This window comes from Pelmatolapia mariae, linkage group LG6 (genome assembly GCF_036321145.2).
Source record: "Pelmatolapia mariae isolate MD_Pm_ZW linkage group LG6, Pm_UMD_F_2, whole genome shotgun sequence".
Taxonomy (NCBI): Eukaryota; Metazoa; Chordata; class Actinopteri; order Cichliformes; family Cichlidae; genus Pelmatolapia; species Pelmatolapia mariae.
In genome coordinates this window covers 14,732,728-14,743,502 of record NC_086232.1, presented here as the reverse complement: position 1 = coordinate 14,743,502, position 10,775 = coordinate 14,732,728, and the positions used below count along the sequence as shown (strand labels likewise).

Below are 10,775 nucleotides of genomic sequence, written 5' to 3'. Positions count from 1 at the left end.
AAAAATAAAACAAAATTAAGTCATTAGGGCACGGCTTTTACCTTTACATTGTGCTATTAATTCATCTTTATAAATCAATATTTGCAGAAAAATAAGATAAAGCCTTCCCCTCCATTCATTGTAGCAGATGGCTATGAATAAAACTAGTAAAGTACTCAGAGGAGATCCCTCTCTACTCCGCCCTGGTGTTTTCCACACAGGGCAGGCTGTGCCGCTCAAGAAAAATAGTGCGAGGGAATAACAAATTTTTCATTCAATAAGCAGAGAATTTATCTGAAGTCTACATCACTCATTGTGCTTTGTGAACACACATCTGGAATGTGATTGGTTGCTGATTTCAGAGTTTGTGTGTCTTTGTTAGCTGGATGGATATGGATGTGCTGCATAAACTTTCTTCAATTTATGTCTAAGTTGATGCTGGACAATTCAAATGAGCAACCATGGCATTTTGTCTCAAGATTGATTACCTCTTCCAGTGCATACTTTGCTTTCTTGTTAACTTTCAATCAGTGTTCAGTGTTGTGTTTCACACCCCAAAATTTGTCAAATACATCTTCACGAAGCTTAACCCAATCTCTGCATTTCACTATATGATAAAATTGTTCAATCTGTAAGATGTAGATTTTACAGATTTCACTGGGAAAAACACTCATAGTTAATAAGAGCATTAGTGTGAAACCATATGTGTAATAATGAAGTAATAGTGAAGCAAAAAACAGAAGTTATGCAAATTAGGCAGAACAAAAGAAGTAATAGAATTTTGCTTGATTTATAGATTTACTAATGTACTGAGTGTTATCACACAAACATTTCCAATATCAGTGGGCTTAATTTTGGAAATAAATTCAGGTGGAAGAATTTCTCCCCATCAGGGGGCATGGTGCCATACCCAGAGTGATGAATTAAAAATGGAAGAGGTGTAGGCTCGGCATACATCATTCTGGTGGTGTAGACATGCATGCAGAGCCAGTCACTACGGGGTTTGTAGCAGTGTGTGCTTTGGTAGGTTGAGGGCAGTCTATCTAGAAGCACTTTCTGTGGACAATGCTGGCGCCGGACTCATCGTACTCCTGCTTGCTGATCCACATGTCCTGGAAGGTGGACAGAGAAGCCAGGATGGAGCCTCCAATCCATACAGAGTACTTTCTCTCTGGGGGAGCAATAATCTGCAAGGGCAGAGATGAAGAGGGTTCAGCAATGAAGACTTTTAGGAAGTGCACTTACATTCTGCCAGACATACAAATTCAGCACAGTGTTAATTACCTTGTTTGTGTGAAAGTGAAGCACCTTTAAAAAAAAGAGTGAGTATGAAAGAGTACATAAGAAGCAGTAACTTTACCTTGATCTTTAGGTTTTTGGGTGCCAGGAACGTGATCTCCTTCTGCATGCGGTCAGCAATGCTTGGGTACATGGTGGTACCTCCAGACAGCACAGTGTTGGCGTACAGGTCCTTACGGATGTCCACGTCACACTTCATGATGCTGTTAAACGTAGTTTCATGGATACCACAAGCCTCCATACCTGTGGAGAGTTGCAAAGTTTGGGGTTAAGGTTAGCCTTGCTAAGGACAACTTTTTACAAATCACAGAAATCTGTCTTAAAGCTGATGCTGCTTACCAAGGAATGAGGGCTGGAAGAGAGCCTCTGGGCAACGGAACCTCTCATTCCCAATAGTGATGACCTGCCCATCAGGCAGCTCATACTTCTTATCCAATGACGAAGAGCAGGCAGCTCTTTCAATCTCTCTCTCAAAGTCCAGGGCAACATAGCACAGATTCTCCTTAATGTCACGCACAATCTCACGCTCAGCTGTGAGACAAGAAAACCCCCAACTTTTTATTGTGATTTTTAAATTTTTTCCTAGTTTTACACATCTTCTCTTGACTGTGTCCATGTGCTCACCTGTGGTAGTGAAGCTGTGGCCCCTCTCAGTGAGGATTTTACCAAGGTAGTCTGTGAGGTCCCTGCCAGCCAGGTCCAATCTGAGGATGGCATGGGGCAGAGCGTAGCCTTCATAGATGGGCACAGTGTGGGTCACACCGTCACCAGAGTCCGTGACAATACCAGTGGTACGACCAGAGGCGTACAGGGACAGCACTGCCTGGATGGCCACATACATGGCAGGAGTGTTGAAGGTCTCAAACATGGCCTGCAGGAGAGCAGGAGAAAAGAGATGATAAGTGAAACTAAGAGTCAGAGTAATCTGAAATAAGCTCATATTGGTCATTCTGTCTCAAATCAAACAAGTATTGTCCTCAACTATCTCCAATTTGCATATATTGTATGGCGGAAAATGTTAACGTTTATATGTAAGGGTAAGAAAGGCATTACTGACAAAAACAAGACCCCCCCCCCCGAATCTTTTATTTACAATGTTTGGTTAAAATGTTCTGATTGTTCAAACATGTTATTTTCTTTATTTGTGCCCCAGTCTCCAATGAGACATAGGGCTGGAAGGATAGTTATTCCTCCGTTACACCACAAGAGGCAGTATCTCGTGAAATGAGTAGCTCTAGCAGGCGTAAATATGCTAGGCCACTCACCATAATGCAGTGTGCCTAACAAGAGCTGTGTGAGACTATATGCAAACGTGTAACCATGAACCATGTCTATATATGTGCAGAAGATAAAGGCGGACTCACAAAGCTACACTGGTTTCAATTCCTTTTAATCCAAGTGTGCAACATATAATAATTCATAATAATTGTTCTGAAATTTTAGCTTCACATATCTAATAATTTTAAGATATATATATATATATATATATATATATATATATATATATATATATATATATATATATATATATATATATATATATATATATATATATATATATATATATAAATATATACTTTAAAATGATCCGTCAACCTTACCATACTTTTTTATAATGTTTTTAGTTACAACTGAAAAAATAACCTTGTTAGACTGCTGCCCCTGGATAAGTGTAAGAAAATGGAAGGATGGATCACTGAAAAATCATCACTCGCTGTCTTTTGGAATTTGAAGTTTTTTATTTATGTGTGCTTAAATGTGAGTCTTTGTGCTGGCCAATATAGAGACATATAGCTGGATACAGCTGGATGCTCATGGCAAAAGCTGACTTGTTATCTAAATTCTCCCTTAGATAACAAGACTGTTGTTGTGACTCTCTTCCCCCTCCTTCAAGGCCACCTGCTTTGACCGAAGATTGTTGACTTTGCCTATCCAGGTAAAGGGACACTTTCTCTCGGCTGAACACGGAACACACACACACACACACACACACACACACACACACACACACACACACACACACACACACACGCACACGCACACGCACACGCACACACTCCAAATGCCTTCGAAGCTTATGTCTTTTGTGTTGTGAGATGTGATGATTCATGTGCTATGTGTTGAGGTGTTTTTTTCTGTTCCCAAACTGATCTCCCTGTTGGAGCTCAATCTGGGGGGAGTTCTTTTTTCTCCTCGTCTTTCCTCATGTTGTGCATTTTCCATTGTTATACCTCTCTGACCTGTCTTCCCCATGTGATGTTTGTGTAATGTATGCATGGTTGGAAGTGTAAGATGGCGCTGGCATAAGGCTGACAGCCTTAACCCAATTTCCTTCGGGGCCAACCTTTGGGATCAATAGGTTTATTGAATTGAACTGAATTGATTTGAATTGAATTGAATAGCTTGAAATGGTACAAATTTAAGTATTGAACTGCCAGAGGTAAAAAAAAGAAAAAAGAAGCTAAGGTTATCCAAAACTGAATAATAATGTACATTTCAGAATGACCCAAAAAGGCCTTTTTGAGGGAACACAAAATGGGTTAACAATTTAAAGCTTTTTGTTTCACTGTACTGGGTCAGAGACCTAGTGTTTTGTGTTTGTGTTTAATTTATATTCCTTGATTATTGTTATTCATGGTTTTGAGTTCTCTTGATGGTTTTCTGTTCATCTTAAATTTGCTGCTTTTTTTCTAGCTTCTAGTTTCAGTTTTCTGTACCTCCTCTGTGTTCCACGTCTGGTTACTTTTTGTCTCTGTGCTTCATGTTTCCTCAGTTTCCAGGGCTGTCATGTTTTCACATCTTACTGTCTAGTCTGTGTCTTTGTGAATTGTCTCATGTTTCCTCTTTTACTTTGACAGTCTGTGTCCTCTGTTAATGTATTCAGTTTTGCGTCCCCTTGGTCTTGTTATGTCTGATTAGGCTGAGCTGTGTTCCCTCCTGTTACCTATTCCCCCGTTTCTGCCTCTTGTATTTAAGCTCTTTGTTTTCCTTGTTCTTGTTGTACATTCTCACTGCTGTGTTTCTCTCATGCTTCTGATTTACTTTAAGTTCCTGGGACGTTTCCCTAGTTCATGTTTCTTAGTTTCTTGAGTCCAGTTTGGTCCTAGTTTTCATATTCAAGGTTTTGGTTTTGGTTTCTAGTTGAAGTTTCTTTTTTCCAGTTTCTAGTTTAGTTTTGTATTTGATGTTTAATGTGTGTGTTTAATGTTTCCCAGCAATAAAGGCTGTCGCTTTGAGTTTATTCCTCCATCTGAGTGTCCTGCGTTTGGGTCCTACATCCTGCCTGCCACACAGCACCAACCATGACAGTTTGCAGCAATGGAGGTTGATCAAGCCTTGAAAGCTGGTGCTACTAATTCTTACAGGTGTTCCAACTTTTCCGGATTACTTACAAACAAAACAAAACAAAACAAAACAAAACAAAAAATGGTGTTGGAACACACTATGGTACCATACCCTCGATAGCGTCAGCTGAACAGTACTGTACTGCAGAAAGTAGTGTGTTACTACAAAAATGATGAGAAAAAGACAATTAACAATGGAATAAAGACAGACCATCAACACACTTAAAAATGCAGGTCTTTCCTACAGAGAAATTGAAAAGAAAGTCAAAAGCTGTGTCTCAATTCAAGGGCTGCATCATTCAGAGGCCCCATTTAAAGGCCGATTACGTCACAGCGATGAAGGCTGTCCCAATTCGAAGACTGCTCTAAATGCGGCTGAGAAATGTGTCCTTCATCTCCCCGAATTCAAAGGATGGGTCAGGTGTATCCTTCATGGCCCAGAATTCAAAGTGCAGCCCAGTCAATTCCAGTTTCCAACAATGGCGACAGCTACTTAGTTGTAATATTACTCTTATTACTCTTTTCAATACATTATTAATTAAATTACTATTTGTAATATTTTTATAATACTAAAAAATACTTTTTAAACATGGCAATGGTGGAGGAGCGCGGCTAAAGCGGGGCGAAGAGTTGGGAGTTCGCCTTGTAATCGGAAGGTTGCAGGTTCGAGCCCCGGCTTGGACAGTTTCGGTCATTGTGTCCTTGGGCAAGACACTTCACCCGTTGCCTACTGGTGGTGGTCAGAGGGCCCGGTGGTGCCAGTGTCCGGCAGCCTTGCCTCTGTCAGTGCGCCCCAGGGTGGCTGTGGCTACAATGTAGCTTGCCATCACCAGTGTGTGAATGTGTGTGTGAATGGGTGAATGACTGGATATGTAAAGCGCTTTGGGGTCCTTAGGGACTAGAAAAGTGCTATATAAATACAGGCCATTTAAAGAGTTTGAAATATCACTCTTTCTGGGTCACAAAATTTTTACATATTTCCAGGTGAGAATGTATGTGTGGCAACTTCAAATATCGGCTCGGTTTATCAAGACATCACATATTTATAAAAGTACTATGATGATTTAGCTCGATAGCTGACCAGGTGATCAAGGCTCACTAGAGCCAGCAAGAACACTGGACTCCTGGCACATCGTTTTCAGATCCTGCGCTGTCTATCGCTACTCAGATTATACATGATATATAAGTCACTTAGATAATTTGTTATTGTTTGGGGTTTTTTTCAGTGTTTTATTTGTTCCTGGGTAAATTGGTTTTGCTGAGATTAAAGTTATAGTTTTCACACAGCTGAATAAATGTCAAACAGAAAACTGATTACACAGAAGTGTGAGATGGTAGAGAATTTACTCCAATGACCTGTTATATTTTAGATAACAAGGAAACTCCACCGGGACAGCCGTGACACAGATCTAAAGGCTAGACAGTCCCATTTCACAGCCTCGCACTTCCGGCCTTCTAGGTTTTCGGAGAACCCGGCCATGTAGACCGCAAAGTCTTCACCATCAAAAGGCACTCAGAAACTTTGGCAATTTCTGACAGGAAGAGGTCTGGCAGACTCAAAGCCGAAACTGAGTGAGAGGATACATTTCTGAGAGTTCACAGCTTGCATGATAGGCAGCTCACAGGACAACAGCTTCAATCACAGCTCAGTAGTGGTCATATTAAGCAAGTCTCAGTTTCAACTTTGACTGAGCTGCAGGTTTGATAGGATGAGTTGCAGCAAGAAAGCCATTGCTAAGACATCAGAATAAGACAAAGAGGCTTGCCTGGGCCATGAAACACCACCATTGGACTACTGAAGACTGGAAGAAGGTATTATTGACTGATGAGTCAAAATTTGAAATCTTTGGTTCATCACGCAGGATCTTTGTACACCGTTGAGTAGGTGAAAGGATGGTTCCACAGTGTGTGGCATCAACTGTCAAACATGGAGGAGGAAGTGTGATGTTCTGGGGCTGTTTAGCTGGATCCAGGGTCAATGACTTGTACAGAGTAAGAGGCATCGTGAACCAAAATGGCTACCACAGCATTCTGTAGCACCATGCAATACCCTCTGGTATGCGCCTAGTTGGTCATGGGTTCATCCTACAGTAAGCATAAGTAAGCTACAGTAAGCTTAAGTCCAAGCTATGCCAGAACTCCCTCAGGAAAAAAGAACAAGATGGTAAGCTTGAAAACATGGTCTCCAGCACAGTCTCCAGACTTAAACCCTATTCAGCTGGTTTGGGATAAACTGGACCGAAGAGTGAAAGCAAAGCAACCTACAAGTGCCACACATTTATGGGCACTTTTGCAACAGATATGGGAAGAACTTTCTGAACAGTATTTGATTTCTATTGTAGAAAGGATGCCACATGTTCAGCTGTTATATCTGCTAAAGGTGGCTACTTTGATGAGTCAAAAGTTAAGAATACATTTTGGTATATAAATTGATTCCATGATTTATTTTTTAACTGCAATTGCTTATTTGTAGCTTTCATTTGACATTAAACTACATAATTTTCAATAAAAAACTGGAAAATTTGGCGTGTTCTTTTGACGGGTAGTGCATCTTGAAAAGTAGTTGATATATGAAGATAAATTTTCACAACAATCATATAAATAAATCTGATTTTTGCACCATAAAATCTGAAATCATAAAATTCATCATAGCAGATGGTTGAGTAGAAAATGTCTGAGATGAAATGTACCATATGTGTTTAGTCATACAGAAACAACAGCATAAATACTGTAATAAAATGACTCTTTTGCTATACTGACTGTATAAGTCTGAGTGCAGTAATTTGCACTTTTATTAAGTTGCTTCACGCAGACACCAGTGTAGTTAAACATTTGTTTTCTACTTCAGCTAAAGTCTGATGAGTCTAATTTAAAAACAGCAGCGCCCATGCTGCAGCTCATCATTCCTGATGCAAAGATAGAAACCCAAAGCATCTGCAAAGGCAAAAAAAATTAGTTTAAGGTAGGTTGAAGGAGTAGGAGAAAACTGGTGTCAGCCCTCATTACCTGTGCCATCCTTTCCCTGTTTATCTTGGGGTTCAGGGGGGCCTCTGTGAGGAGGACTGGGTGCTCCTCAGGGGAAACTCTCAGCTCATTGTAAAAGATGTGATGCCAGAGCATCTCCATGTCATCCCAGTTGGTAACAATACCGTGCTCAATGGGGTACTTGAGAGTCAGGATTCCTCTTTTGCTCTGTGCCTCGTCACCCACAAAGCTGTCTTTGTGGCTCATACCAACCATTACACCCTGGGCAACAAAGAAAAAAACAATTGTTACAAAATTTACAGGGTATTTGAGGTTTAAAAAGTACTCTTGAGGAATATGTGATGGAATACCTGATGCCTGGGGCGTCCAACAATGGAGGGGAACACAGCAAGTGGAGCATCATCTCCTGCAAAGCCAGCTTTGCACATACCGGACCCATTATCTATGACAACGGCAACAATTTCGTCTTCCATTTTCTGAACGAAAAAAAAGGTAATAGAAGATTTTTAGACTTGATGTTAAGCAGTAACCTGGGTTACATCTAGCAGATAGCCTGGATAAAAAGTCTTGTTGTTATAGAGAACGAATGCTGGATGTCGCAGTAGCGCAGTGTTCAGTCCAAATCTAGAACTGAGAAACCAAGGCCATGGCTATATAAGGCAAAAGTGAATTCAGCTGAGAGACTGCTCTAGACTGGCCTTGAAGCCATCCAGTGTGTCCTTAAACCTCAAATGACACCGACAGCTGACCACTCCCTTCACCGAGCTCACCATAACTGCTAGTGAATGAGCTTTCATCCGTGTTAAATCAGCTACAAATTTATATGAACAACAATCTAATTTTGTTCATTTTTAGCAGATGGACCTTAAATGACAATTTTCTTGTTCCTTCTACAAAATTAGTTGGACCTGCAGTCATCAGCCAGCACTGCAGGCCTTGCCAAAGCAGATGCTAACTGTAAGGAAGAAAACTTTTCCACACATACTGCTTTGTTAGACTACAAAACTGAAAACATCGATGACCATAGTTATTACATACCATCATAAATCCACTCACCAGCTACTTTGTTAGGTATAAGTGTTTAAGTGCTTGTTAACACTAGAACCCCTCGCACAAAGGTAACATGATCCTCTGATTAACAGTGGCCACGCCAGATAGGAATTTGGATTGAAGGTGATAATTTAAATAAAAAATAAAAACACTAAAGATTTTATTTTACAGAAATTGTCCTGATCTCCACCAAAATGACCTAAACCTTGGTTCAAGATAAGTTACATTTTCAGTTCTACAGTATGTTCTGTTAAAATTATTGTATTATTGTTTATTATTGTTCTAAATTATTGTTCTTGTCAAAATCTGGAAATACTGATATGACGCATCCGATTTTAATTCATACTATAATCAAAGTTATTTACAGTTAAACTTACCTATAAGTGTAATAGAGGGTAGGGGGGAATAGGTGCTGAGTGCCAGGTAGTTGATTAGTTGATTGTGTTCATCTGGATGTTCATCTGACAGCAGAGTTCCCCAACACACACACACACACACACACACACACACACACACACACACACACACACACACACACACACACACACACATACTGGTAAAGGTGAATTGGAAGGACAATTTTTTCAAACAAGATTTTTGCAACACTAAACGGACCCCCCTTTCCGCTTGTGCTAGATAGATGAAGTGCATCTTTAAAAATCCCATTTGAGTTGTACAACACAAATCTCACTTCAAAATTGTGAAAAACACACCAGAACTCAAAATATAAGAACCTGACAACATGGTGTAATAAGAGGACAACACTAATTAGGTAACTTGGCTCCTCCCCCTGACATGAACAGTAATTGTCAGGGCTAACTTTATTAACAGGACAAAGGCCATACACATACACAAACATGTATTTTGTGTGTATTAAAAGGGCAACAGGTGAATAAAAGGAACAAATTGAGTGCATTTTACAAAAACAGGATTGTTTTGTTAACAGAAATGAAAATAACTGGCAATATAAAATTATATGTCCTCTTAGATCAGATGCACTAAAACAGTGTCAACAAAATGAATTTACCAATCTTCTAATAGTAAAATTCTAAAATAAATAAATGAGAAACCAAAACATACAAAATATCTTTTGTAACTCCTCCAAGAAGTACTTTGGAGTTATGTAGACTCCTCTACATAGGATTTTCTTTTTTCTTCAACGACACGCCCCGATTCCTCACAAAATCTCTGATGTTTTGAATAGAACGACCAGCCAGAGCAGGATCTTCTGCAGTTTTGCATTGCTGGCATTCGATAATAGTGGCCAGTTTTCCTTTTTTGATATGTTCGCCAAAATACTTCATTATCGCAGCAACCTCCGTGGGAGACCAAGGATGCTTTTTGACCCTCCTTGCATTTTCCAGAGAAGCTAGAAGCAGAAAAAAATAAATGTAAACAAACTACTTTTTAAACAATTTTTAAATTAAAGGGGACGTATTATGCTCAATTGTGTGAGTTGACATGGTTGTAGGATGCAAAAATATAATGGCGATAATCGGCTTCCTTCAAATAAGCCGAAGAATTGAGTTCTGCACACACTAGTTTTACAGCCCTGCTAAGAACAGTTAGTGTCTACACAGCCCAAAGACGGCCTTTGCATTGTCCACGAGGACAGGTGCTGAGGCTGTGATTATGCTGGATTGTGCAAAATACACTACCTGGGACCTAAAAGAGCTCCTTTTTTAGTTGTTGAAAACCTACACTTAAGGAGTCGGGAGGCAATTCATAACCAAATATACATACAAAAGCAACAAAAAAAAGTGGGTTTTGCATAATATGTCCCCTTTAAGGTGAATTTGTTGTAACAGTGTTTCTTTGGTATAAATCCTGTAATGCTGACTGTTTAAATACTTATTACAATGGATGAATACATTTATTTAAATGTAAAATTCTGAAAGGTAGCCCACATTAAGTCAGAATTCCAATAAATAGCTATGGCAAATCACTATGGATGGAGAGCATTTTATTCCACACACCGTTATACAACAAAAAACATGTATAGCATGATATTGTAATAATTTGAAATGTATAACATATACTCAAACATTTCATATATAACTGTCTGACTCAAATGTTTATTTAAAAACAAGGGTGGACCCTGCCTGACCATGAGGTGGG

General features: G+C 39.6%; 1 protein-coding gene across 2 annotated transcripts; it reads right to left on the bottom strand.

Annotated features, from left to right (window-relative positions):
• Window positions 1-1,022: 1,022 nt before the first annotated feature.
• LOC134629013 (actin, cytoplasmic 2-like) lies at window positions 1,023-8,083 on the bottom strand. Of its 2 annotated transcripts, XM_063475894.1 has the most exons (6): window positions 7,958-8,083; window positions 7,629-7,868; window positions 1,903-2,149; window positions 1,618-1,809; window positions 1,340-1,521; window positions 1,023-1,166 (listed from the first exon to the last, which is right to left on the bottom strand). In XM_063475894.1, the coding sequence occupies exons 1-6, from the start codon at window positions 8,078-8,080 to the stop codon at window positions 1,023-1,025; spliced, it is 1,128 nt and encodes a 375-aa protein (XP_063331964.1). In that variant the 5' UTR covers window positions 8,081-8,083. The 2 variants fall into 2 exon arrangements, with proteins under 2 accessions (XP_063331964.1, XP_063331963.1); XM_063475893.1 differs by lacking the exon at window positions 1,618-1,809 and having other exon boundaries at window positions 7,958-8,080.
• Window positions 8,084-10,775: the final 2,692 nt, after the last annotated feature.

Coding starts and splice junctions, on each gene's coding strand:
- LOC134629013 (XM_063475894.1), bottom strand. CDS start 8,080: ATGGAAGACGAAATTGTTGCCGTTGTCATAGATAATGGGTCCGGTATG. Junction 2,150..7,628: donor ACAGGGAAAGGATGGCACAG/GTAATGAGGGCT, acceptor GCTCTCCTGCAG/GCCATGTTTGAGACCTTCAA. Junction 1,167..1,339: donor CCAAAAACCTAAAGATCAAG/GTAAAGTTACTG, acceptor CTGCCCTTGCAG/ATTATTGCTCCCCCAGAGAG.